Source organism: Perca flavescens, chromosome 7, assembly GCF_004354835.1.
Source record: "Perca flavescens isolate YP-PL-M2 chromosome 7, PFLA_1.0, whole genome shotgun sequence".
NCBI lineage: Eukaryota > Metazoa > Chordata > Actinopteri > Perciformes > Percidae > Perca > Perca flavescens.
The window spans coordinates 12,610,845-12,638,386 of record NC_041337.1 but is presented as its reverse complement, the minus strand read 5'-3'; the positions used below and the strand labels follow the sequence as shown (position 1 = coordinate 12,638,386).

At 40.8% G+C, this 27,542-nt stretch overlaps 1 protein-coding gene across 1 annotated transcript; it reads left to right on the top strand.

Moving 5' to 3' along the window:
- The first annotated feature begins 149 nt into the window (after window positions 1–149).
- Window positions 150–24,278, top strand: col2a1a (collagen, type II, alpha 1a). Its single transcript, XM_028582531.1, has 54 exons — window positions 150–243; window positions 2,131–2,337; window positions 3,590–3,606; window positions 3,765–3,797; window positions 4,567–4,599; window positions 4,805–4,858; window positions 5,229–5,321; window positions 5,997–6,074; window positions 6,354–6,398; window positions 6,532–6,585; window positions 7,005–7,058; window positions 7,644–7,697; window positions 7,801–7,854; window positions 7,970–8,023; window positions 8,142–8,186; window positions 8,344–8,397; window positions 8,545–8,589; window positions 8,737–8,790; window positions 9,286–9,384; window positions 9,525–9,569; window positions 9,680–9,778; window positions 9,882–9,935; window positions 10,050–10,157; window positions 10,260–10,313; window positions 10,456–10,554; window positions 10,694–10,747; window positions 11,265–11,363; window positions 11,600–11,653; window positions 11,769–11,822; window positions 11,910–11,963; window positions 12,169–12,222; window positions 13,097–13,141; window positions 13,382–13,480; window positions 14,733–14,840; window positions 15,487–15,540; window positions 15,655–15,708; window positions 15,803–15,856; window positions 16,947–17,000; window positions 17,102–17,209; window positions 17,352–17,405; window positions 19,450–19,503; window positions 19,643–19,804; window positions 19,969–20,076; window positions 20,405–20,512; window positions 20,678–20,731; window positions 20,845–20,952; window positions 21,072–21,125; window positions 21,245–21,352; window positions 21,461–21,514; window positions 22,109–22,216; window positions 22,358–22,646; window positions 23,303–23,490; window positions 23,615–23,857; window positions 23,975–24,278. Exons 1-54 carry the CDS (start codon window positions 150–152, stop codon window positions 24,119–24,121), a joined length of 4,464 nt encoding a protein of 1,487 aa, XP_028438332.1. The 3' UTR covers window positions 24,122–24,278.
- The last annotated feature ends 3,264 nt before the right edge of the window (window positions 24,279–27,542 follow it).

Here is a 27,542-nt window from a genome sequence, read left to right as displayed (position 1 = left end):
GCCCCGCGTTGGATTCCACTTAGATTTTGGAGGGTTTGACTGCATGGTGCCATAAGTCTCTGGGAACACACACTTAACACACCACTGACTGAAAGCCTGGTCTCATCCTTCACTTCTCACCCAAGCTACTGCATGTCTAATATTTAGACATGTTCAGCTTTGTGGACTCAAGGACTGTTCTGCTACTTGTAGCATTCCAAGTTGTTTTACTATCCGTGGTCAGATGTCAGGAAGAGGATGACCGTAAGTTGCACAGTTTTTCTTGACTCTTTTCTTTTTACTTGTAAAACAAATGCAGATTTTTATTCTGATGATATTACCGACTTATTGTTGCCTTCCCAATCTTCTCTACCTGATGTCTCAGAAGAATAGTGGGAAGTAAATAAAATGCCAGTGTTGTGATCTCAAATGAAGAACAGGAAGAGCACAACTCTTTTTTTGTGTTGCTATGGCCAGCATTACATGCTTTTTACAGTTATGTAGTTGTTGACTGTTTCCAATGATATGAGTGTATAATGTCAAGCCGGCTACCAATAGTCTTTGCAAATAAGCCAGTCCATTTCTTTCTGTAGGAAAGGTGAGGCTGTCAAGGCACATCTGTGTGGGATGGAGGACCAGGTGAACAAGTGTCTGTTTGTCCTCACCTGGGTCCTGCTGCTCAGCCTTCACTGCTGTGTTTGCTCATTATGTAGTCCTAGTTTTCAGTAAATCTGCTTAATCAGGCTTATTGCTGCCTTAAATGCCTTTGCATTACTTTTTTCTACCATTATCTTGCAGAAACACTTCTGAACGTCTGAAGACAAATCAGGATTTTCTTGAAAATTATTCTTGACAAGTAAATGGGAGTTTAACTATTTTTAAGACGTGTAAAAATATACGTAAACTTCACCCACATGATTTGGCCGGAGCAGATTCAGGGGTTTTGATGATGTGAAGTGACAGGTTCAGACAGTGCTTGACCCCAGGCTAGCAGGCTCAAAGGGTAGCGGGAAGGGAGCGCACAGCAGGGAGTCAACAGATGATGGAGATACAGTTGTATTTATAGCAAGATGGACTTCACTTTAGTGCTTCCAATTCCCTCTCTTATAGCATTAATCAGCTTTTAGCATTACATGAAGCCATATATTGTAATAACAGAAGTGGTGGTGAAGTAGAAAGCAAATATTTCAGTTGAAAGTAGCCAAACTCATGTCTGATCAGGAACTAAACCTCCTTGTTACATGTTTGGGCTAAGTATCACTTTCACAAATATGCTTCAAAAAACAAATAACAGCAGTTAGTAGGCCCAACCCTAAGCTATATATACATTAAACAAATCACCCATTCTTAAGTGTTTGCACTGCGCTTGACACAGCTATGGGATCCAGATGGAGAAATTTAGAAGGACCCAGTGTTTACTTAAGGCAGCAGCTTGTCAATTGGACACAGTACCCCTGTTAGAGAGGTTCATTCATACGAGCAGGAGAGCAGGCCTGCAGGTTAAATATACTCAGCCACCGACGTGAAATACCTCAACTAGGGCTTCAGTCACAACTGTTAACTGTGGCTCTTGTTGACATTACATTTTATGCTGCTATAAAATTCTCCATACGATAACTTGGAGCATTTTCTTGCCTGCTCAATGAGTTATTTTTAAAACTTGTAAATTACAGTCAGCTACTGATTTGTTCCAGTGTATTTTTGGGTCAACCCACCACCTGTTTGTCAGCATCAAAGGAACAAAGCCACTTACTTTCTATTCATTAACATCATGCAATCACACTTGTATGTTTTATCGTGTTATGCTGTTTTTTGAATGTGACTTTTTGTGTACTCTGCATTACTTTACAAAGTGTTCAGAGCTGTTATTTGATACAGGATAACTTTTATCTTTCTCCTTCCTCCTTTATTCACTAACCACTCCTCCATCTTACCCCCACACTGCTATTACTCCTCCTATTTCCTTGCCGTGCCCCTTGACCCCCTTTCATCCCCTTACTCCCACTACCCTCTCTTTTTTAACATCTGCTTTACCAACCCTCAACACTGTATAAACCCCAATACCTTTTCCTATCTAATTCTCTCTTGAACCATCCTCTCTTTCTTCCTTCTCTGTCCACCTGCCACGCGCCTCCTGCTGGCCACCTACAGAGGAGGCAGGTGGCTGCATCCAGGACGGACAGCAGTATAATGATAAGGATGTGTGGAAGCCCGAGCCGTGTCGTATCTGTGTGTGCGACAGCGGAGCGGTTCTGTGTGATGAGATAATCTGCGAGGAGATCAAAGAATGTGCCAACCCTCTCATCCCATCTGGAGAGTGCTGTCCCATCTGCCCTGCTGATGCCATTTCCCCCATTGGTTGTAATTTATTTATTTAAATACCCATAAATAAATTACTCTTTTAGCTTGCATTTATCTCGCTCTGGCTAACACTTTTGAATGGGGAACTGCCTTAGGATCCAAATAGTCTGCCTGATTGGAGCAGCATCAGTCACTGATCTCTTGATTTAATTTAATAGTTTTGGCTGTTCTAAAACATTTTAGTTTTATGATTTGAAATAAGACGTTAATGCTGTTCCCGATTCCAAAGTGGCCCTCTACATGCTTGGTTTGGATGGAGACCATATAAGCCACATTATCAGGATCTCTTATTCCCAATGAAAGCCTATTCCATGAAGAATTGGATGAATCCTGAGATGTGTTGTCTGGTTCTCATCTAAACCTGTAGAGAAGCCTTCTGCTTTTGTACCTCATGACTAAGATGAAGCCTGCATCCATACTGAGCCTCAACTCAATGATTTAATTGACTCATTTGGACATCTTCTGCAAAATGAAGTTGTCTTCAGAGAGGGACCAAAGTTTTCCTCACCTTTTATGAATAAGGCTTCATGTCAAGACTATAGATGAACCTGTCAAAGGTTCAAGGCCTTGTCAAGATCAACTGTATTCTTGTGGCGTCCTAAGAGACCTCCTGGTATATGAAAATGACAATGATTTGACTGATTTATCTAAGCAAATAGATATAAAGCTGTTAAAAAGACACCATGTACAGGTGGGGTTTTTTTTATTTAAAAAAAGGTTAATTTACCTAAATCACAACTTTTGCTGATATCTGAGTTCTTGCTCAGTAGTGGATTGCCCAGGCCATCAGAAATAGAATAAGTTTAAGATTACTTAAACATAAATTCATTCCCTCAAATTTGGTATAAATATACACAATATGCAACATTATCAAAAAGCTTACTGGCACTGGCTGCCATGCTTTATTTAATAAGCTAAACTTGGCTGTTATAGCTTGCTTACCTTTTACTTACTTTCACTTTTTTGCTTTAATGATTGGATATAAATACTCTCCTAGTCCATGTTTGCTTCTGCCTCATCCCTCTTGGAATCACATTTCACCATTTATATAATATGGATGGGTTCTTTGCCTCTGGGTCTGGTGAATGGTTTTTGATCACTTTAGCATTGTTAGATTTGCTTGCAGGTCTCCTTTCCTAAGAATCACAAACTAGGATTCAAATCAATCAAATGTCTGAGTTGTTTATACTTGTACACTTTTAATGTTTTGTTCTTTTCCCTCCTCTTCATACATCCATCTGAACATCAGAAACGATTGGTGCTAAGGTGAGGCAGTAGGTTGACTGATATCCATTCACTCAAGAAGTAACAGTATGAAAACATTAAACAATAACATTTTCTTGTAAAATCTGAAGCTTGAAGTAGTTTGTTTCTCAGTAAAGTTGTTTAGACCACTGATATCACTTCTTTCTGTTATCAATCAGGGCCAGAAAGGTGAACCAGGAGAGATTGCAGATGTAAGTATGAATCCTCTGCAGTGAAGTAATGTCTCATTGCTGTACACACTTCCACTCTAAACTACTTTAAACACAAACTCCTTACTTGCCTTAATGTTCATTTTGCTCAGCGAACAAATGATTAAACAAAACCTTTTCTTCTGTGTTACTTTTATTTGGAATAAATAATTACAGACTTTTGTTTTTCTTATCTGGTACCTTTATATGTCCTTCATTGTGCCCAATAATTTACATAACAATTACCTATACAATACACACATTTCTCAAGTTCTTGGTTTGTTGAATTTGACATTTCTCTCTTGACTTTTTGAGTTATTCTCAAACCCTGAAAAAGTGTAGTATTTTTTATTCATTGATTATCCCACACATTTTTGATCATTAGAGTGGCAGTTTCTTGCTGGCTAACTATAACAATGTCCAACAATCCCTCATTGGACTTTCTATTACATGAGGAAAAACACCACATTCCTTGGACATAATGAACCCTATCAAATCCCCTTAGATCCCATCAGCAACTTTGCTGCAAGTGCACATGTCAGGTGAACAAAGTCGGTCCATTTCCAGAGGTTAAGAGGAGGTGATGTTTTTAACAAAACTTGTCCTGTCAAACTAAATCTTCATCAGATTAGCTTAATGTCCACCTCCTACAAAGCTGGAATGTTCTCTAATTTTAGCTGTTCAGAAACGGGTACAACTGGACACAACATGAGGATTGGTCTTGTAATAAAGATGAGTCATTTGCAAAATCTTTTTTTTCCTCTTTGTGTAGGTTGTAGGACCAAAAGGACCACCAGGCCCTATGGTAAATATTAAATATTATACATTTTTATTCATTTTATTGAGACAACAAAGGGGGACATTTCTTTGTTGATTATGTTAATTCTACACTTATCCAAGCATTGTTGGATGAGGTTGTTTTTTGGTAGATAATAATATGATTCTTGCTCTGAATAGGAGTTTTGTCCATCCTGGGAATCTTACTGAGACAAATAAATCTGTTTTTGCAGGGCCCCCCAGGTGAGCAGGGAGTCCGTGGAGAAGCTGGCGCTAAGGGTGATAAGGTAAGAGACAACACACTGTGTCCAAAAAACACCATCTACTCCACCGATCTGCTCAGTATATCATTCAGAAGAAATTGTCTCCTATTAATGTGTTATTTCAGAATTGGTCTACCAAATATTAGTTCAAGCAACAACAGTTCTGATCATTCTAATAATTGAACATAATTCTGTATAGTGTGAGATTGCAGTGTTTTAATTACTCGTGTGTAGGAACATCTAAATCTAATCATCATGCAACAGATATGAGACTTCTTCTGTGAACGTTTGGTTGTAAAAGGCATTGATTAAAAAAACAACCAGATCTGACCTGAAATCTTCTTTAGTACTCCTGATGAACTTAGAGAAAATCACCTTCTCTGTTTTTCCCTAGGGAAATGCAGGACCTCGTGGAAGAGATGGTGAGCCTGGCACCCCTGGGAACCCCGGACCCTCTGGCCCACCCGGACCACCTGGACTTGGAGGGGTGAGTCTGAGGGAACTTCTGTAACACATGGCATAAACAGTTTATCAAAACCACCTTTTCTTCCTCAGATTTAAGTCCCAACACCACAGTGTTACTCCCATATCACATATAACACAATGGTAGGAAGAAGCAGTTAAAACAGAGGTCTAAATATATAGAGAAGACTTAATGGTAAATTGTTGATATAAATCACAAGCATTATTTGTGTCTTTGGCATCACTAAACCCATTGGGTTTTCTATTATTGCAAAGTACAGGGTGAATTGAACTGATGAATGAATGAATGTTTGTGCTTCCTTTGAGACTTCACTTCAGCTACATTTGTCTTGATCAATAGAGGAAACAGCCCAAAATGAGTCCATAGATTTATTCATTTTTGATTCAAAGAAGAAAGAGGGAAGAATGTGAAGGCACACTACTATCCTACATGGACTGCAGTATACTTGTATAGTATGCTTTCACAGAATCATGAAGGGTGAAAATAGTGCGTTACTTTAGCAGGCAAATGTATTCTTCCTATTTTCTTTCATGGTAACTGATCTAATATTAAAGTATTTGATTCAGTTAATGTCCTTCACTTGCTGCTGTGTGTAATGACGCACTTAGCCCAAACGGCTCAACCAGGATAAACTACCCTAACTGATTCTCAGTCTCTTGTCTGTTTTGTGTTTTACAGAATTTTGCTGCTCAGATGGCTGGAGGTTTTGATGAGAAGGCCGGAGGTGCTCAGATGGGTGTGATGCAGGGACCAATGGTAAGTAGTGCTGTGTACAGTGAATATATCTTACAGGATGAGTGTATGTGTATGTTCTTGGTATGTAAACACTTCATCTCTCATAATGACAAAACCTCATTGTAACATTTAGCTTGTCTCAGAGTTGCTGCTGAAGAGAAGTGGTAAACAATAATCATTGCAATGCTGCCACCTTGTGGTCCAGTAGTTTTACTCCAACACAGGGATTTCAAGCTACCTGTTAAATTAATTTGTCACACTATGTAAACTTTCTCTAAATGTCTTGTGTTTCTCTTTCAGGGTCCTATGGGTCCTCGTGGCCCCCCTGGACCTAGTGGAGCTCCTGTAAGTACATTCATTGCAGCACTACATCGTTATGTGATTGATCATAATAATCAAACAGCTACTGTACAAACATGTAGAGGAGAATTGTTGGCATAAATTAATACATTCTTTGCATTTTCATTTGTACCTATAGGGACCACAGGGTTTCCAAGGTAGCCCTGGAGAGGCTGGAGAGCCTGGTCCAGCTGTAAGTATTAACATATATCCCACAATGCATCTATGTGCCCAAAAGACATTTCATACTGTACTGCTCACATTTGTTGTAATGTTTAGGGGTTACCAACAGCACCTACTTCCACAAAAACAGATGCTCATTATAAACAGTGTCATAAACGTTTTTAAATAAATAAATATCACAATCAATACATCCATAAATATCTATCTATTTATCATATTTAAGTCTATCGCTGTTTGACTTCTCTCACACAATGAAAATCATTGATACCGTCACCAAATTTAGCCACAAATTTAGTTCAACGGCTGGACAATGTAGAGGCAGTGTTTGCATTTTGCAGCACAACTGTAACTGTAACTTTGTAATTATCTTTGGATCAATGAGATAACTGTAACTATAAGGGTTAATCTGTGTGTGTGTTTTTATAACAGGGAGCACTGGGACCGCGTGGACCACCTGGACCTTCTGGAAAACCTGGAAGCGACGTAAGTGTCTTTATTATTATTTTATTTTCCACCTTTTCTTATCTTATGAATGTTATTGCTTTCTATTTTTGTATTACTTTGGGGTATTTTATTTCCATTTTAATTTTTATTGTTGTGTTTGTCTGAGTTGATGTCTTTGCACTCCTGAAAGGTTTTTGTTCCTGTTTTAACCATGTAACTTTGTTTTGTAAAGTGCTGTATAAATAAAGTTTACTATTAGTATTATTATCTTTGTACCCACTGCATATTAAAACACAAGTGCAAAACCTACACAAAGGTCAAAGCAAACCACATTTTTCAAGAACAGAGTGAAACATTTCATGTTATAAAGTTTGCACTTACTCTCTTATGCCCCAAGTAACAATGTTACTATTTTACTTTATTGCCTTACTATTATTTCACAATGATGTTTTTTTAAACCCCCCTAAACCAAGTGTACCACTAGGGGACACTCTCTATCTCCTAGCAATACTGGTGAGAATAATGGCTGCATCTTTCCTCTACAGTGCAGTGCAGTTAGACATATCAAGCAGCTGCTGTACACTGCTTGAAGAAATACTCATTCCACTTCCTGTTTGTTTCTAGGGCGAGGCTGGCAAACCTGGAAAAGCTGGTGAGCGTGGACCTGCAGGGCCTCAGGTGACTAACTTCAGGATTACAGCACATGTCAAAGTCAGAAGAAGAAAGTAGAGATGAGGATAAGTTTCCCTCATGTAAAAATGTGGTGGTTTTGTATTTTCAGGGAGCTCGTGGATTCCCTGGAACTCCTGGACTTCCTGGAATCAAAGGACACAGAGTGAGTGTTTCAACCTTCACTGCTAAACAGAAGCAGTAGAATAAATCATGCTCATTGATTACACCTGAAGACTGATGTGTGAGGTCCTGATGAGTCCTGTTGTGTTTCCCTGTAGGGTCATCCTGGTCTGGATGGAGCTAAGGGAGAAACTGGTGCCGCAGGAGCCAAGGTAAGGCCACCACATGTATCTTTTTTCCAATAACATAACCAGATTCTAATTGATTAGCAATGTCTTCAATTGTTTTCTGCTCACTTCTTCTAATTTTTCTGATCTCTGTTCCCATCAGGGTGAGTCTGGTTCTGCAGGAGAGAACGGCGCCCCTGGACCCATGGTGAGTCTCCAGGGCTTTATCTGATCTGTCAAATTAATTCAAACATAAAATAGTAACAGTATGGGATGCTAGGGAAGATAAACAATTGTTTTGTAAATTACAGCTATATGTTCCATAATAATCCACATAAACTGAGCAGTTGTATCTTCTGTCGTAGGGTCCACGTGGTCTGCCTGGTGAGAGGGGGCGTTCTGGAGCTGCTGGAGCTGCAGTGAGTAACAAACTCATGGCTGCTTCAATCCATTGAGCATCGATATGTTTTTAGTTTTCTGTACCATGTTTGTAACAACTTTAATAAGCATATAATGTTATGGTCTCTTCATTACACAACTGACTGTCCTATCTTTTTACTCCTCAGGGTGCCCGTGGAAATGATGGCTTGCCCGGTCCCGCTGGTCCACCTGTGAGCATCCTAGTTTCCACTTTGCATCCAATTCATTCAATTGATTTTTCATTTGTAATGTTGTTTAGGGTGTTGGGCCTTTGATAACACAAGCAACAAAGGGATGAGACATGCACCCTAACCTGCAGATTATTGTTGTGTCTACAGGGGCCTGTTGGTCCTGCTGGAGCTCCCGGTTTCCCAGGATCTCCAGGAGCCAAGGTTTGTGCACATCACATCATCATAAACTACTACTTTTTTTTGTAGCATACCTTATGTAGTAAAATAAGCAACAACAACAAAAAAGCCTAGTGATTGTCATTTAACTGCAGCTACATGTTCTACTTTATCGCTCAGTGAATTCTTCCTAAAGTACTTGTAGACAGTTGATCTCTCTTTATTCAGTCTGGGTTCATGGAATAAAAACACACAAACTTGTGCCTGTTTCTTGTAGGTTCTTGTTTTTCATACACAAATGATCAATTTCAGTATATTCTACAAACTACAATCTACTCAAGAAAGACAAATATGCATTAATAGTTATGTCATATTGAACTTACTTAGAATAAAAGTAATTGTCCTTAAATACATATGGGAACATATAAGAACATACAGCCCATCTGTGCTATGTGAAGGAACACATGTTGGCTTCACAGGTAAATGATAAATGACTTTTTTTTCCCTACCTTTAATGATAAATGAATTGTGTCCTGTCAGGGAGAAGCTGGTCCTACTGGAGCCCGTGGATCTGAAGGAGCACAGGGACCCCGCGGAGAGGGCGGTACCCCAGGATCTCCCGGACCTGCCGGAGCATCGGTTCGTTTACCATCACTAATCCCGATCATGCAGATTTTAATTTACTCATACAACAGTACCATTCTTACACCGTGCTTGTTTTCTGTTAATATTTTGTTGACACAATGTGACGCAATGCTTCTTCTTCTCTGTGTGTGTAGGGTAACCCCGGTACTGATGGTATTCCCGGAGCTAAAGGATCTGCTGTAAGTCCTCTCTCTGTAGAGTCCTCAACTACCTTGTGATTCTTTATAATATCATTAAAATGACAGTTTGACTTTATTCTGATATGTTGTTGTTTCTTTCTTCCTTGAAGGGTGCTTCTGGTATTGCTGGTGCTCCTGGATTCCCCGGCCCCCGTGGCCCACCTGGACCACAGGGAGCTACAGGACCTCTGGGGCCAAAGGGACAGTCTGTAAGTCACTTGGGAATAATCTAAAACTCTGTCAAAACCCCAATACTCTGTTTGTGTTATGATTATTCATTGTTGTGACTGTCTTCTTTCTTGCCATACCTAGGGAGACCCCGGTCTTCCTGGATTCAAAGGTGAAGCTGGACCAAAGGGAGAGCTCGTGAGTTGTGCTGACTTGTTTTTCAGTGATTTTTGACCATTCCATAACAACTGTAATACATCTTTTAGAATTAGACTACAGAGAAGATGTACTTACATATCTTCATTTTCCCAGGGCCCCGTTGGTCCCCAAGGTGCTCCTGGCCCTGCTGGTGAAGAAGGAAAGAGAGGTGCAAGAGGAGAGCCTGGAACTGCTGGACCACTCGGACCTCCAGGAGAGAGAGTAAGTCATCAGGATGTACAATAACGTTGGCAAAAAGTGACATTAGGAAGTAGCTGTTGCTATGCTCAATCTAATCAAATGTATCTCTGTGATTCTTTCCAGGGAGCTCCTGGTAACCGTGGTTTCCCAGGTCAGGATGGTCTTGCTGGTGCTAAGGTGGGTCCTGGTTTCAGCTCACTGACACCGTCAACATGTTGATTTAATCGAAGCACTGCAGCACCAGAAAGATGCTGCTTTGGTCAGCTGCCATATTTCTACCAGACTGCTATTGAACTGACTGATGTCTTATCTTCCTCAGGGTGCCCCTGGTGACCGTGGTGTTCCTGGTGCTGCTGGGCCCAAAGGTGCTACTGGAGACCCTGGACGCACAGGAGAGTCAGGTCTCCCCGGAGCCAGAGTGAGTCAGAACAGTCAGACAGTTTAATCTCACTCATAACCTGAAATCTCAAACCAGAATATTTAGTGTGGTTGCTTTGATCTGATTGATTTTGTCGAGATTTGTCCCACCTCTTGAATGATGTGTGTGCCTCTCATAGGGTCTTACCGGTCGTCCCGGAGATGCTGGTCCTCAAGGCAAAGTTGGACCCTCTGTGAGTACAATAATAATCCTGAGGTGGTGCTTCCTGTCATGCTTATGAAATGTTGTGAGTGTTTCAGTTCTGAAATAATACAAAGTATTTTAAAAGATCACAATCACAAAAAAAGCCTACTAGTAGCAGTTTGCTCTGTTATGATATGCTGGCGTCACAATTTATATACATTTTCCTAAACGGCAACATGCACAAAAAGTAAAAATGTACTTTACAAATGTACTTTCATAATTAGAGACTTTCAAATGAAAAAATAGAGCAGCTGACACATTCAAAGTGGCTTAGAGCCACATTTTAAACAAAATAGTACTTTGAAATATGACAAAACTACAGCACATGTGCTTACGAACACAAGAAACCTCAACCACAACACTAAAGTTCTGAAATGAAAGCCTTGTATTGATAATATGTGTGCAAGCTTAGCATATATGATGATCACACACAAGTTTCAACTCACAAGTTAATATCGGTTATCTCTGGGTTTCAGTGCTGATTTCTTACCTTGTGCCTTTGACAGGGTGCTTCTGGTGAGGACGGTCGCCCAGGCCCACCCGGCCCTCAGGGAGCCCGTGGACAGCCAGGAGTGATGGGATTCCCTGGACCAAAGGGAGCCAATGTGAGTTTTTTTTTATAAGAGTAGAGTAGGAACACAATGGGTGTCTTCATACAGCATAATGAAAAGTCTAAATGGAAAGAGTCTAAATGCATCCATGTCTAGATAAGACAAATAAGTATTCCAGCTTTTTTTGTAGCCAAATATCACTACCAGTAGCACCAACTGTTGTTTACCTTGTAGCACTGCAATCGAAAGAGACTGACTACGGAACATTTACTGTGATTTCTCTCCAACAGGGTGAAGCTGGAAAGACAGGAGAGAAAGGTCTTGTGGGTCGCCCTGGTCTGAGAGTGAGTACATTTTCTCCATAAATACACTCTTAAAAAGACAACCTCACAAATGGATTGATCATTTCTTTGTCTCCAGATCACTTTTTCATAATTGAAATACTCTCTCTCTGAACAGGGTCTGTCTGGAAAAGATGGTGAGACTGGTCCTACTGGACCTCCTGGCCCTGCTGTGAGTATTCCAGCGTGATCACATGTTGTGAGATATGTCTTGTGAGATAAGTCCCGGACTGATTGCCTGTGTTTGGGTCTATCGCAGGGACCTGCTGGAGAGAGAGGAGAGCAAGGACAGCCTGGACCCTCTGGCTTCCAGGTGAGTTTATTTTTCTCATCAAATCCCACATAAACCAGTCTGGAAAACAAACAAAAAATCAATATCATATTACTATTCATTTTCAGTATGAGTTCAAACTTTGGACATGATAAAGTGTTGGACAGACAATTATTCAGGAAGACAGCAGACTTATAAGTAATTATCTAGATAGGATATATCTAATCCCTTTGTGGTCGTTGGACAGGGTCTGCCTGGACCATCTGGTGCCCCAGGAGAGGCTGGAAAGCCTGGAGACATGGTGAGCGAGACTTACTAACAAACCTGTTACTTGGGATGTGTTGCATCTGTAGGTGTATCGTTGATGACAAACTCCTTCAACCCGCAGGACACAGGCTATAAGTAAACGAGAGCTTGTATAGTACAACCCACATGCCCACATTTTTAAGTATTCAACCCACTCCTGGAAATAACAGCATTATGTAGAAATGAAGGGAGTGAAAGAGTAAAAGACAAGCTAAAACAGTCTCTAGTTCAAGACGGTAAAAATAACTTGGTGTATTTGTGTAGCAACAAGCTATATCCCAGTGCTAATGCTAAGTGTTAATCACCAACTGGCTGCCTTTTCCTACCTGCCTCATTTGATTTTGTGATTTATGTGAAGGGTAACCGCTGTAACAATGCATTCTAATATCTAAAAACAATATGCCGAGGTAAATATCTTGGTCATCTAAATCTAATCAGCTAAGATTTTTTACTTTTTGTATTTCATTTCATAAATTAGCCTAGAAATCTAGATGCACCCTAGAGGCAGTGGGTCTGGCTTGTCAGGCTATAACTAAGTTGCTCTACTGTCATAGAGAGGAAATCAAACTAAAAGCTGAAAATACAATTTATTTTAAAGTTTGTGAATAAGGACCTCTCTTAAATACAGTTCTGCAAAAGCCTCATTGCTCACTGCAGTTTTTTTGAGCCCAGATAAATGACTTTCATTACATTGCAACATTTGCAATTTAAGTTATATTTAGCTATACAATTGATTGTTTTGGCTTTTTATACTAGGACTAACAATAAAAACTCAGAAGTTTTACGATACAGAAGTTTAGATAAGTGTAACAGTTGCTTAACTGTAACTTTCAAAAACAGGAATTAAAGTGTGTCTTCTCTTTGTGCAGGGTGTTTCTGGAGAGGCCGGAACTCCTGGTGCTGTCGGACCCAGAGTGAGTTTCCATGTTAAAGCTTCACATCTTCATTTCCAATGATTTCAAAGCAAAGAGTAACTTACACAAGTATGCCAATTACGTATGTGCTGCTGACACATACTGCTCATACATGAATGACACGACTAATTTATGTTGGTATGGTTTCATACATAATTTTTGACCCAACAAGCACTCCTCTGAGTTATTGCTGCCATTCCTTGTTTCTCCTGTTGATTCCGTTTCTTTGTCTCCTAACAGGGTGAACGTGGTTTCCCTGGTGAGCGGGGTGGTGCTGGAGCTCAGGGTCTTCAGGGACCTCGTGGACTTCCTGGAACACCTGGAACAGATGGACCCAAGGTTAGTGTATGACTTTGATACCGTTTTTATGTTTAGAATCAAATTGGCGCTCTGAGGCGTTTCTGATTCCAGAAGAACATATCAAAAAATTTGTTCAAGGTGGACTTCTTGTTCATACCATGCCTGGCTGATTTCCTGGAGTCTCTGCTGGTTGCCTGGCAACCTCACAGTGAGACAAGGCTCCAGGAAGTCACTTCGCACGGCCAACACATAGTCCAGCATGCCAATTTTCTTTTTCCAAGGATGGCTAAGTCATGACCCGCCCTACTCTGCCTCTGATTGGCTAGTACTTGTTGTCTTTATCGATTGGGTTGGTTAGGTTTAGGCAAGACGAGTGAACTTGGTTAGGGGTTAGGGTTATAATATCAGGGTAAGCCAGTCAAAGGCAGAGTAGGGCGGGTGATACCTTCACCATCCTTGGAAAAAAAAATATGGCATCCGGCACATAACCCCCTGTAAAACACAATGTGTTGTTTTAACGCTTTGGATTTTGTAGGGACAAACAAGATATAATATGTTAATTAGTGAGCTTTAGAGGTTCTCGTAGGTCCATTTTGTTACCTTTGTTTTGCCAGGCTAGCTGTTTCCCCCTGTTTCCAGTCTTTATGCTAAGCTAAGCTAACTGGCTGGCTGCAGCTTTATATTTTACCGTACAGACATAAAAGTGGTATTAACCTTCTCAACAAATTTTCGGCAAGGGAACGATAAGCGTATTTTTTTCAAAACATCAAACTACTCCTTAAAATGAATTAAGAAAAAGGAATGGGAACCTATCTGTTATATTTATTCCTTGGTCGACATGTTGGACATGAACCTGCAGCTTTGGTCAAGTTGTAATTTTTTGAGAAATTATGAGGAATTTTAGATTAATAATGAAATTTAAATAGGATATATTTTCACAATATTTATAAAAGATTTTTTTTCAGGAAAAAGAGGACCAGCATATTAACACCATGGAAATAAAATGAAATAAGAACAAACATTCCCATTCAAATCAACATAGCAGGATGGTCAGAGCGTTGCAAAAGAACCGTGACTGTTGTAGCAGGCTAACTCATTCTATTCCTATGGTCAATGCACAGAGCTGAGCGCCATTTTCTTTGGATATAGTGAAATGACCACTGCAAACAGTTCAATGTCCGTTCTACTCTGATTCTATTTCTAGGGTCCCCACTCAGGTTCAGTTAGTTCATAGGAAACTAGTAGACATGAAAGAATTGTACTGACAAGTTATCTCCTAATTCTAATTCAGGGAGCCATTGGACCAGCTGGTGCTGCTGGACCCCAGGGACCCCCCGGCCTGCAGGGTATGCCCGGAGAGAGAGGAAATGGTGGCATCCCAGGACCCAAGGGAGACAGAGTGAGTAGCGGCTTCTTTTGTCATTTTGGATTTTTATTTTAATATTATGGATTATTTCACAAGTTAAATAGTACATATGATCAGTTGTGGAAGAAGTATTCAGATCCTTTACTTAAGTAAAAGTACTAAAAGTCCTGCATTGAAAATGTTACTTAAGTAAAAGAATGTAAGTATCATCTGGAAAATGTACTTAAAGTATTACAAGTAAAAGTACTTAATGCAGAAAAATCCTCTCGTTTTAGAAACTGGAAACAATCCAAACAGTTGTGTTTAAAGGTCTAATCATTTCAGCTCTCCTTGTAGGCCATTATATTGTTGGGTAGTTTAATTTTTAATAAAACATCATATTTTATAAACTACACATGTATTATGTGCAAAAATCTTAATGTGTAAAGTAACTAGTACCTTCTATTTTGTGAAGTACAAAGTAGAATATTTCTCTCTGAAATGTAGTGGAGTAGAAGTAGAAAGTGTCTTGAAAAGAAAAGACTCAAGTACGAGCATCTTAAATTTGTACTTAAGTACAGTACTTGAGTAAATGAACTTAGTTACATTTCACCACTGCATATAATGTAGCACTTGTAATGACCAGAGGCCTTGTAGTTTCCTGTGTGATTAACATGCGGCTTTCTTCTTTGTCCAACAGGGTGACAACGGACAGAAAGGACCTGAGGGAGCTCCTGGAAAGGATGGTGGTAGAGTGAGTTCAAAAACATCCTTGTTCTCAGAGTAAAGCTTCACAAAAAAAAGAAAATTCAATCCCACCCAAACTCTATTCTCTATAACCTGTACCCATTCTGTTGTCTTCCCTCAGGGTTTGACTGGTCCCATTGGTCCTCCTGGCCCATCTGGACCCAACGGCGCCAAGGTAAGAATAACCGGGTTAGCTGAAATGTTATCAATTGAGTTGAATTGTTTTGTTTTTTTTGGTTGGTTTGACTGACTGGTTTTCTCCTATCCAGGGTGAGACTGGACCCACTGGCCAAACTGGTGCTGCTGGTGCTCGTGGTGCTCCTGTAAGTACCTATTTTTGTGTGCATACACCACAAGTTGATCAGCTGGTGTGTTTGTCCAGGACTGAGCTCGGGCTTGAAATAATGAAGCTTTTTCCTCCAAAATGTTCCCTGTATATGTTGGTAGAAACACTGGTGTAAAGAGCATTATGTGTTGGGTCTTTCCTAATCAAGTCTCAAATTGTATAACATCCTTTAACCTGGACATATATAATATAATGCTGCTGCTCAAAAGGGGGGATCACTGTAGAGACTTTTGATTGGAGACATTGCTTCCCTCTGAAAGTGTCCCTTTTATATTTTTGATCTACAGTAAAAAGAGAGGTCTTTCAGTTTGGCCTTAGAAAAACTGACTTCTATAGTAAGAGATTAAAATGAGGCAAACAGACAAAGATTGGAGCTGCTGCTGTCATGCCACTTGCTGCACTTTTATTGCAGCAAGAGTTACATGGTTGTGAATATTCAGGGAGAATAGGATGATGACCGGATTGCACAATACTCCATTTCTGGCTGGGTCTTTTTTTTATTATTGGTTTTTCAAAAGGAAAACAGACATACTACATACTATAAAATGTATCACACATCAAAATATCACAGCAAACTACACCTAAGACAGGACAAGAATAGGAACAAGACAATACCAGAGGTAGAATGTTATATATAGTAAATATGCTACATGATATATATGTACCGAATAGTACATCATATTAAATAAAATAAATATTACCACAAAATATACATGTCATGAAGTACATCACATTATATTATTTTTTTTAAATGTTTTTAATTAATTGGAAAGGGTAGAACTCTTGTGGCTGGGTCGTTCTTGGGAGATGCACACATTTTTGTTTAATTATGTATCACATTATCCTATTTATACATTTTTCATTTATTTTCCCACTCTGTAATTACCTATTAATATTTAATATTATTGTATATGTTTAAAAGTGTTCTCCTTATTCTAAATGAACAAAAAACAATAAACGGTGTCAAAGAACCCATTTCTAAATAAAAAATAACTGATAATAAAAACAGCATCAATACATTTCCCCCGAGCTGGCCTTGACCAGCAGTATTTTGTGTTCCCCTGCAGGGTGACCGCGGGGAGGGTGGTCCTCCTGGGCCGGCTGGCTTCGCTGGACCTCCTGTAAGTAAAGTCACCACAGTGCCTTTTGTTCAAATGAAATAACTGCAAAATGAAATGTATTTATTATAATAATGTTACCATTCGGTTTAAAACATATCCAGGGTGCAGATGGTCAGCCTGGTGCCAAGGGAGAGCTTGGTGAGACTGGACAGAAGGGAGAAGCTGGTTCTTCTGGACCTCAGGGACCATCTGGGGCTCCTGGACCTGTGGTGGGTACTTTTATTCTTATATATATAAATACACACCTGGAACCAGATCTATATATCTTAAGTCACATTTCTTGATCTTTAGAGTGCTTTAAAGTCACTGTAGTGTAACATAACATGATTAATTGTTGTTCCTCTTTTTCAGGGACCTACTGGTGTAACTGGACCTAAAGGAGCACGTGGTGCTCAGGGAGCTCCTGTAAGTAACTCCTATTTTCACTCAATCTTGTGAATAATCCATCGCACAATACTTTTGCTGAAAGCAGATACACACTTTATGCATTGCAATACATAGACAGTACACTTCAGAGTCCTGGGCCTTGATTGATTGATTCACTCACTCCTTCATTAATCTGTTGACTTAACTTGACTTGATTTAGGAGTTAAGATAAGGAGTGTAGTGTAGTGATGAGCCAATTTGACAGACAATTAATCTGCAAATATTTTGATAATGCGTCTTTTTCAAGAAAAATATCAAACATTCACTTATTCTCTAGTTCCAACTTCTCAGTTGTGATGACTTTCTGTTTTTCTTTGTCTTATGAGACATTAAATATCAGATATTTTTGGGTATTGGACTGTTGGCTGGACAAAACAAGGCATTTGAAGGCATCAACTTGGGCTTTAGGAAATTGTAACTGGCGTTTTTCACAATTCTATTACATTTTATTGATCAAGCAGAATAGAGAGAAAATAATCAGCAGATCAACTGATGATGCAAATAATCATCAGGTGGGTGCAGCCCTAGAGGAATATATAAACACAACATCAAGGGTAGCTAAGTTGGATATAATACATACAGCAAGTCAAATTGTCATCAATTATGTCAACATTAAAATGATTCTGTTTTGATCAACTTAAACAATATTGATAGAGCTAGCCTCTTATGCTGAAGTGAGCTCCAAACGTAAGGTGCAGGGATGTCTCTGATTGAAGTCACATGGCATGTATTTGTATGACCTAATATCACATACTGTACAATGTGTCATTGGGCTATACCGGCCCACAGCGGCAACAGCAATTTCTGAAATCATCCATTCAAATAAGATAAAGAAAAACTCCTACCCTAGCACCTAACGGAAAAATGATGATGATATCATATAAATACATAGGAAAACTGTTCAATCAGCTATAGCCTTTATTGGCAGCACAGTAGACCTTTTTCAACATTAGCAGGGGCTCCATTTTATTCAGGTGTCTCAGTAAGCCATGACAGTGTGACAGTGTGACAGTGTGACAGTGTGACAGTGTGCACAATACCAGGACCCTGGAACCAAAGCAGCGAAATGGAATTCAGCCATTATTCTTTTTTATTTATTTACAATAAATCTCCTACTATGACATGTCGAAATGCTATTCTTTAAATGGGTATTCTGCACATTCACAAAAGCATAAAGGTTATACATTATGTATTTACTTTGGTGTACTCACATACAGAGATATAAGGCCTTAGATGAGACCACTGTTAATTAAGATGATGATTTATATTTGCTGAATCCTACCTGGTAATCTCATACCATCTTTAGTTGTTGATGACAGGTTGTGTATGTTATATGCTTGTAAGAGCCATGTTGTGTTGTCTACAGTGTTTTGTATTTGATTCTCATTAAAGTCAATTGTGTTAAGTTATTTAAAATATTTAATGAGATATAAGAATTAGGGTAATTGGTCATGTTATAGAATGTGCTTTGATGTGTGTTTTGCCCTATTAAGACTTGTGCTCCACCAGTCTGTTGTGCTATTGGACGATATATATATATATATATATATATATATATATATATATATATATATATATATATATATATATATATATATATATATATATATATATATATATATATAGGCCTATATATATATTTATTTTGTATATATTTAAGTGCAGTAAGTGCAAAGTAAGCATCAATGGAGCAGGATGTAGAGTAACAATTTTTCTGACTGCGGATTGTAGACTGTATTTTAGTTATAGGTAAATCAATTTCAGCATAAGGTCAGTTTTCGAGAATCCATCATTGCTTGTGGATACTTCTTTTTATTTTTGTGGTCATGTCCGTGGTGTAAACTGCTTTTCACTCGCTACGAGCCTCAAGCTCATTGGATAGCTGACCAATGGGAGTGTAGCCTCCAGAAGTGCATGTTGAAGTTGGACATGGTAGTCCCCAAGACTCAGAGCCCTTTACATCCTGCAAGATTTTTTAACAACCTGCCACTGCAATACTTACTGAACCTTTTCTCTTTTGCAGGGTGCTACTGGTTTCCCTGGTGCTGCTGGCAGAGTTGGATCTCCTGGCCCTAATGTGAGTGTTTTCTTAATTCAACACATTCCCAGAAGGGAAATACATTTACTGAGTCAATCTAAAATCTAAAATGATTTGTGTACATGTTTGTGTCTATTTCTGCTCTTACCCACTGAGATTCTCTTTCTTCCCATCACAGGGTAACCCTGGCCCTGTTGGCCCTGCTGGTTCTGCTGGAAAAGAGGGACCAAAGGGGGCTCGTGGTGATTCCGGCCCCCCAGGAAGACAGGGAGACGCTGGGCTTCGTGGAGCTCCTGGCGCACAAGGAGAGAAGGGAGAGCCTGGCGAGGATGGACCCCCTGTGAGTTTGATTTTGCACCTCACAAGAACCAATACGTACCTGAGACAACATCGAGGCTCAATCACTTTCTATTTCAGCCTGATATTCACTAATAAACATAATGAAAGCTGCACCTTACTGACATGAGAAAATGGTGTGTACTGTTGTGTTTCCTGACTCCGTAGGGTGCTGATGGGCCTTCAGGTCCCCAGGGTCTGGGCGGCTCTCGTGGTATTGTCGGTTTGCCTGGTCAGCGTGGAGAGAGAGGCTTCGCTGGTCTGCCTGGACCTTCTGTACGTGCTTTCGTCAATATGTTTTTTTAGCTTCCATGTAAGCTGTGTGATAGTGTGATGACGGCCACATCCTTATGATTTCCAAATTTTTTTTTTTTTAAATTTACTTAATTATGTCAGATTGGGCTTTATCTTAAATTAATCCAAGTTAGCCTCACATGTGAGGCTTATCCTTGTTACTTATCTTTAAATTTTTACTCCGATTGATTCTATTGCTTAGCCAACAACACAAAATACTCATCCGTTGAAAGTCAGAAGATTATTCTGTCTGCCTTTCGATGTCAAAGGAGCTACTGAAATCCAATAATTCTATTTCCTCTGTGTTCAGGGAGAGCCTGGTAAACAAGGAGCTTCTGGTTCCCCTGGCGACCGCGGACCTCCTGGACCTGTGGGACCCCCTGGACTTACTGGACCTGCTGGAGAGACTGGAAGAGAGGTCAGACATGTTACAAATCACCACGCCAGGGAAATCGTTGTGCATCACTTCATGGCCTGCCACATTTACAATCTACTCAGGAAATAATACTATGATCTTGATCCATCAAATCAGATGCCTGCCATAACCATAACCCATAACCTAAAACATGTTTCTGTATTTTAGGGTACCCCTGGATCAGATGGACCTCCTGGTAGAGATGGAGCTACTGGAGTCAAGGTGAGAGACTCACATAAAACTGTACAGTCCAGCAAATTATACAATTTGACAAAAGTCTTCTAGATCTGCTAGTTTGCAGGAACCCTGAGTCATCACCTTGTGTCCTCCTGTAGGGAGAGCGTGGTAACACCGGTCCCGCTGGTGCCCCTGGAGCTCCTGGTGCCCCTGGTGCCCCTGGACCTGTCGGACCCCTCGGCAAGCAGGGAGACAGAGGAGAGAGTGTAAGTAACACAAAATACTGTAGGGGCCACAGGCAAAAGCACAGTGCCATGCGCTGATTCATATAAATTTTTTTAATATTAACACAAGAAGGTACCCACACTATTGTTTCTTTCTTTAGGGTGCTCAAGGACCTGCAGGACCCTCAGGCCCCGCTGGAGCTAGAGGAATGGCTGTGAGTATCATCCTCTCTAACGGCAACAATATCATTATCGTTTTTTTTTAATTCAATTTAGGTAGTTAGAAGTGCTACACATATGCAGCCACACATTTTAATACATTTTAAACCTTTAGGGACCCCAAGGGCCACGTGGAGACAAGGGAGAGTCTGGTGAGACTGGAGAGAGGGGACAGAAGGGTCACCGCGGTTTCACTGGTCTTCAGGGTCTTCCTGGACCTCCTGTAAGTGATCCAAATCGAACAGTTCATCCCTGCAGTACGACTTTGTCTCTTACTTCCCTTCCTCTGTCTGCCCTATCATCTAATCTGTTATTGTCCTCGTCCTAACAGGGTTCCGCTGGAGATGCTGGAGCTGCCGGACCTGCCGGACCAAGCGGACCTAAGGTGAGAAAACTCAGCAAAAGCAAAAAGCCAAAGAGACGAAACAAAATCTCTTATTACATTTCCATCCTGCAGCTTTAACACCCGAGATATGCCATGGTAATGAAGGGCACAGGTTAGTCTTTTTATAATTCTCAAATCATCTGATGAAGACAGAGACAGGAGAGGCCACGTGCTTTAATTACCCACCGCTGTGATAAGATGGGCAGCTCAGGCATTTTGTAATTACTCTCTGCGAGGAAAAGAGGCAGACGGACAGGACGGACCGTGATTTGTGAAACCACTCCTGCTGAGATCAGAAATGGACTTCAATATCTATTGTAGATTAGCTAAGCATGGTGCCTGATAAGGAAAGCGAGGAGAAATGTCACCATACAAATAATCTTCATGCATAATAAGGCAAAGGCTCTGGAGGTGATTGGGGTAATAGAGAGGAACTTTTGAATTGCTTAATCAGATCCCCCCCCCTCCCCTCTCCCCACAGCACTGCTTTACTCTTTGAATAGAAAGACAGAAGTTTAGAAGTAATATTTCAGATTAACACAGCCATTTTAGCATCCTCTGGCTTTTACTTTAACACTCTCTCTGTTTCTGAAGGGACCATCTGGACCATCCGGACCTGCTGGCAAAGACGGATCAAATGGACAGCCTGGCCCCATTGGACCCCCTGGACCTCGTGGACGTTCTGGAGAAAGTGGTCCTGCTGTACGTAACACATCCTAAAATAAAATAAAATAAACTCCACAAGCCTACATACTGAGCTTTTTCAGCGTGGTTTTACTACACCTGATTGTACCTGAACGCCCCACCCCCTGATCCATTTCCCTGCTTTTGCCAATCCTTCAGGGTCCTCCTGGTAACGCCGGACCCCCTGGCCCTCCTGGTCCTCCTGGCCCCGGCATCGACATGTCTGCCTTCGCAGGTCTGGGTCAGACTGAGAAGTCCCCTGATCCTCTCAGGTACATGAGGGCCGATGAGGCCTCCAGCTCCCTGAGGCAGCACGACGTGGAGGTCGATTCCACACTTAAGTCCCTCAACAGCCAGATTGAGACTCTGCGCAGCCCTGACGGCAGCCAGAAGAACCCTGCTCGCACCTGCAGAGACCTGCAACTGTGCCACCCTGAGTGGAAGAGCGGTAAGTAGGCTGCGGCACGGGGCAAAATCAAAAGGGGGAAAAAGAAATCTATATTATCACAACTATACTATAACATTACACATTCAAAGTGCTGCTTTCATTTTCAGATCACAGAGGTAGCTGCAGCTTTACTAATGGTGAATTGAATACTCAGATTTATTTTGTTCAGTGATACTGAAATAAGGATAATAAGGAAACGTGAGAGAGAGACAGAATCAGCATCATTTAAAGCTATAGTGCGTTTCTGTCGCCCCAATGAGGAATTGGAGGGAAAGTCACCGGACGACAATCTTCTGAACATAGCAGAAATACAGAGAGAGCTGTGTGGAGCTGATAGTCTTAATAAGCTGACAGACGTTTATTAATATCAAAAAGTTACACACTAAAGCTTTAATGATTGGGTGTGTAAAAGTGTCCCTGCTTGAATAAGGTCACACTGAAGGTAATGTTTCTTGGTACCAAGGACAGCAGGCAGAAAACCAACACAGGTCATTATCGCTATAGTCTATCTACAGTATATTAAGTGGCTCCTTCAAGATACATACTGTATATGATTTGGTCTTTGGGTACGAGCCATTCAGGCTTACCACCTTCTTTTTTTTTCAGAATAAAAACACACGCCACTCCTTATTAACCCATGTTTCTCATCTCTCCAGGTAACTACTGGGTTGATCCCAACATTGGCAGCACAGCCGATGCCATCAAGGTCTTCTGTAACATGGAGACAGGAGAGACCTGCGTCAACCCAAGCATCGCCGAGGTACCAAAGAAGAACTGGTGGACCAGCAAGAGCAAGGACCGCAAACACGTCTGGTTCGGAGAGACCATGAATGGAGGATTCCACGTGAGTGCATTTTTACAATACAACACTTAAGATCACTTCTTTGTGATCTCGGAGTAAGATTAAACAATCCTAAACATGAAAGCTACTCATGAATGTCCCCTTGACCTGTCTTCTGGTCGTACAGTTTAACTACGCCGAGGACGGCCCTGTTGCCAACGCTGCCAGTGTCCAGCTGACCTTTTTGAGGCTTCTGTCCACTGAGGCATCCCAGAAGCTCACTTACCACTGCAAGAACAGCATTGCCTACATGGACCAGGCCACAGGCAACCTGAAGAAGGCTTTGAAGCTGCAGGGCTCAAACGATGTGGAGATCCGCGCAGAGGGCACCAGTCGCTTCACATATAACGTGTTGGAGGATGGCTGCAAGGTGAGGGCGGACTGCTGAAAAAAACACAACCAGAATCCCTCTTCAATTTCATCCATGTATGATTGTCATTGTATCATGAGACTGCTGCTAACACATTTCTCTACTCTCACCCAACAGACACATACAGACCGGTGGGGCAAGACTGTCTTTGAGTACAAAACACAGAAAACCACCCGCCTGCCAATCGTGGACATTGCTCCCATGGACATCGGAGGAGCGGATCAGGAGTTTGGAGTGGAAGTAGGCGCAGTCTGCTTCTTGTAAAGTGGAATATCAATCAACAATGGCCCCCCAAAAAACACAGGAAATAAATAAACTCAACCATGAACCATTACACACACACTTCCACAATAAAGAAGACTGGAAATTATAAAAGAAAATTGATACTTTTTCTCTCACAACGAAGTGCTCTCCAAGTTGTACTCCCTGGATGTTAGCACTGAAGGGCACCGGCAATATCTGTACACCACACCAGCATTCTCTGTCAACCCGCTTCCTGAGATCCAGTCATGTTTCCCATGGCCCACTGTTGACGGGAATGAGTCAGAGCCAGGAGGAAGAGGGACCAAGCGAACAAGTTATGGAGAACAGAAACATGACTTGATGTCACTTATTTATTGTCTAACCTGAATGGGCAGAGTTGAGGTAGGACTGGACGGGTTTACTTTGTAAGTAAGACAAGCCCCCTTTCCACTACAGAACAGCCGCACAGCCTCTGTCCCAGTCCTACTCCACCTCCCTCCCTGTTTCCCTCCTGACACACAAATACAGCATTTTGAATCAGTGTAGACCAAAATAAATATCCTCAGTAAAATCAAATCCAGGTGCTCCAGGCTTGTCCATCGTGACCAGGAGTCAACCCTTTACTGTGTCTTATAAATCCTTGGTTCTATTGTTGTAAAAGTCTGTGTTTATAAACAACCAGATGGTTTTATATATATTTCCACATTATGTGCGTACATGTGTCTATATGCACACCAACACTTTTTGGAAAGTGAGGTTACATTTGGGATGTATGTTTCAATGTCCTGTACCCCTTGACTGCCCATCAGAGGAAGGCCCAGTTCTCGTCCAAACTAAAAATATTTTGAAAGAATTTGAGGGAAATTTGTTTTGCTTTTTTTTATTGTACCCATCCAGATTGTTTAAAGCTACCTCACGCTGAAAAACAAAGTGAAAATGTTGAGTTTAAATCTGAGCTGACCAAAAATTAGCTTTCAGGTGGATATGGGGCTGAATGGCCATCTTTGCTTTGGGTTGCTCTCTCTTCAGAAGGTGCTATGAGTTCTGTAATTCAGTCCCCTCCACCCCCCCCCCCCCCCAAACCTAATTCCCACTAGCCTCACACCACACACTCACACTCCACTCTGGAGGAGGGGTGCAGTCGGGTAAAGACAGGGGAGACAGGGGCTACTCGGAAAGCCTCCCTTGGAGCCTGAAAAGCTAAACGCAGAACTCCAAGGACGATCGCTCAAAAACAACCAGGGTGGGTTGTCTGTGTGTGTGTGAGGGCGTGTACATTTTTTTAATTAATTTTATTATGATCATTTTTGTTTTTATTTTGTTACACTTCTAATTGATGTAAATTGGAAAATAAAAGGAAAACCGAATTAAGAATGAAGTTGATTTTTAATTGAGTTTTGAATAAAAACGGAAATGGCGTGGGGACGTATTTCTTCTTTCAGCAGAATCATTCATGTGTGCTTAGATGTTTTTTTGTTGTTATACTTGTATTTCATGAGGTCAGTTACTCTTGACTGTGAGTGCATAGTCTGTGTGTGTGAGTGTGTGAAAGTTTAAGACTGTGATGCAAGTGTGTATTTTCATATGAGAGAATCTCATCACAACAGGAACAAAAGTACTGTATTAGTTCTGCGGTGTCAGGGTGGTGCTGGGCGTAGATGGCTTTGTCTGAACTAAGAGGCATAAATAAAGAAATTTTTTTTTTTGACTGAAATCAAGCATTTTGTAGAGTAATGATTCATCTGAATTGCTGCGTCTTGTACTGTGGCCAGCTTCCTCTCCGGTCTGTCCTGAGAAAATAAAAGCTTGACTTAAGCCTTCACAGTGACATATTCTTATTTAAAATGTACCATTAGCAATTCAAACATAAACTTGCAGATACAAAATATGCTACTTATTTGGTTTGTGATGACACAAAAATCAATGGCAGTTCTAATTAGGAATGGAAGAACAAATATGAGATGAAAGCTGCAGGCACCAGTAGTGGTGTAATGCTGGTTGATGCAGCTGTGGATTTCCTAACCATCTCACCCTGCGCGCACAAGTAAGACATTATTTCCTGGGTGGAGTGTGTTGCGCACTGGAAATTATGTATTGCCAATTTTGCAACACTTCCTCTGTCCATTATGGAACACAAACTCATTATATATAATGTTGCTGCATAGCATGTGTAGACCACAACATGTACATTTCTTTTAAATCGGTCACATAAGGCTGTTTTCATTAGGTGGAGCTATGATTATGACTCAATATGGGCGTGTACATGTCTTCAAGCCTGGACTCCAGCATGTGAAATTTGGGGCAGATTGGACTATGTAAAGTCAAGTTACAACAGAATCCTGTTTTATGGCGAAACATGCAAATTGCCCGGCTCGCCACGGCAACACATCCACAAAAACACAATCTTTGCAATTTGGCATCTTGAAAGTTTTGACATGCTGCTGACCCAATTTAAGAAGTATCTGTTGAGTCCTTTGGGAGGAATTTCAAAAACGTTCCATATCCGTAAAGGGCCTAAAATGACGTGTTGTCACATGACCTATGACATCACAGTTAGAGTCAATGACTATTCCTTCGCAATTAAGGGTCACATTAGTTGGAAGATTATACCAACCAAATATAAAACACTTTCAATAAACTCTCTAGGATTAGTTCGAAAAGATGTAAATGTAATACATGAAAAACGCATACAATTCAAAATGGCCAGCGTTTGGGTGGGCCGAGCTAATGAAAGCAAATTGGAAATATGTCGGAACTAATGTGAGTAATGTGGATACCAAATTTTGTGAATGTTGGAGACACTTTGTCCAAATCAAGGCCTTCCATGCATTAGGGGGCGCTATGGAGCCTACTGAACACGCATTAACCAAATCGCTCTCGCAATGCTCACAGGCTGTAATGTGTGTGTCAACTTTTGTGAGTTTGAGTATATTAAGGGCGTCAATAATGCGTTCAAAGGATTAAACTAATTGGGGGGGGGGCTATAGAGCTGATGTGCCACGCCCAAGCCCAATTGTGATATCAATCGAAATAATTACTAGTTTGAACATGGGTGCAAAGGTGTGTTTGTGCTCCCTCAAGTCCTCAAACGTGTTCGTAAAATGAAAATTAATACACAAAATCCAAGATGGCCAACTTCCTCTCAGGTGAAAAAAATGAATATGTAACTAAAGATGAGAACAATGCTCCCACCAAATTTTGTGAACATCAAAGTAACTTTATCCCAACTATGCGGATCGGGCCGCATTTTTCTGTCCGAGTCCGGCCCACATCCGACAGAGCAGTAGCCTAACCAAACCCGGCCCGAGCCCGACAGGCAATATTTACTTACTTATATTTACCCATATTTACTGTATGTCTGAGCCCGACACTGTTAAAATCTCATTTTCTTTTCTCATACTAATGACACATGTACGTTTGTTTGTGTGAAAAGCCCGCTTTT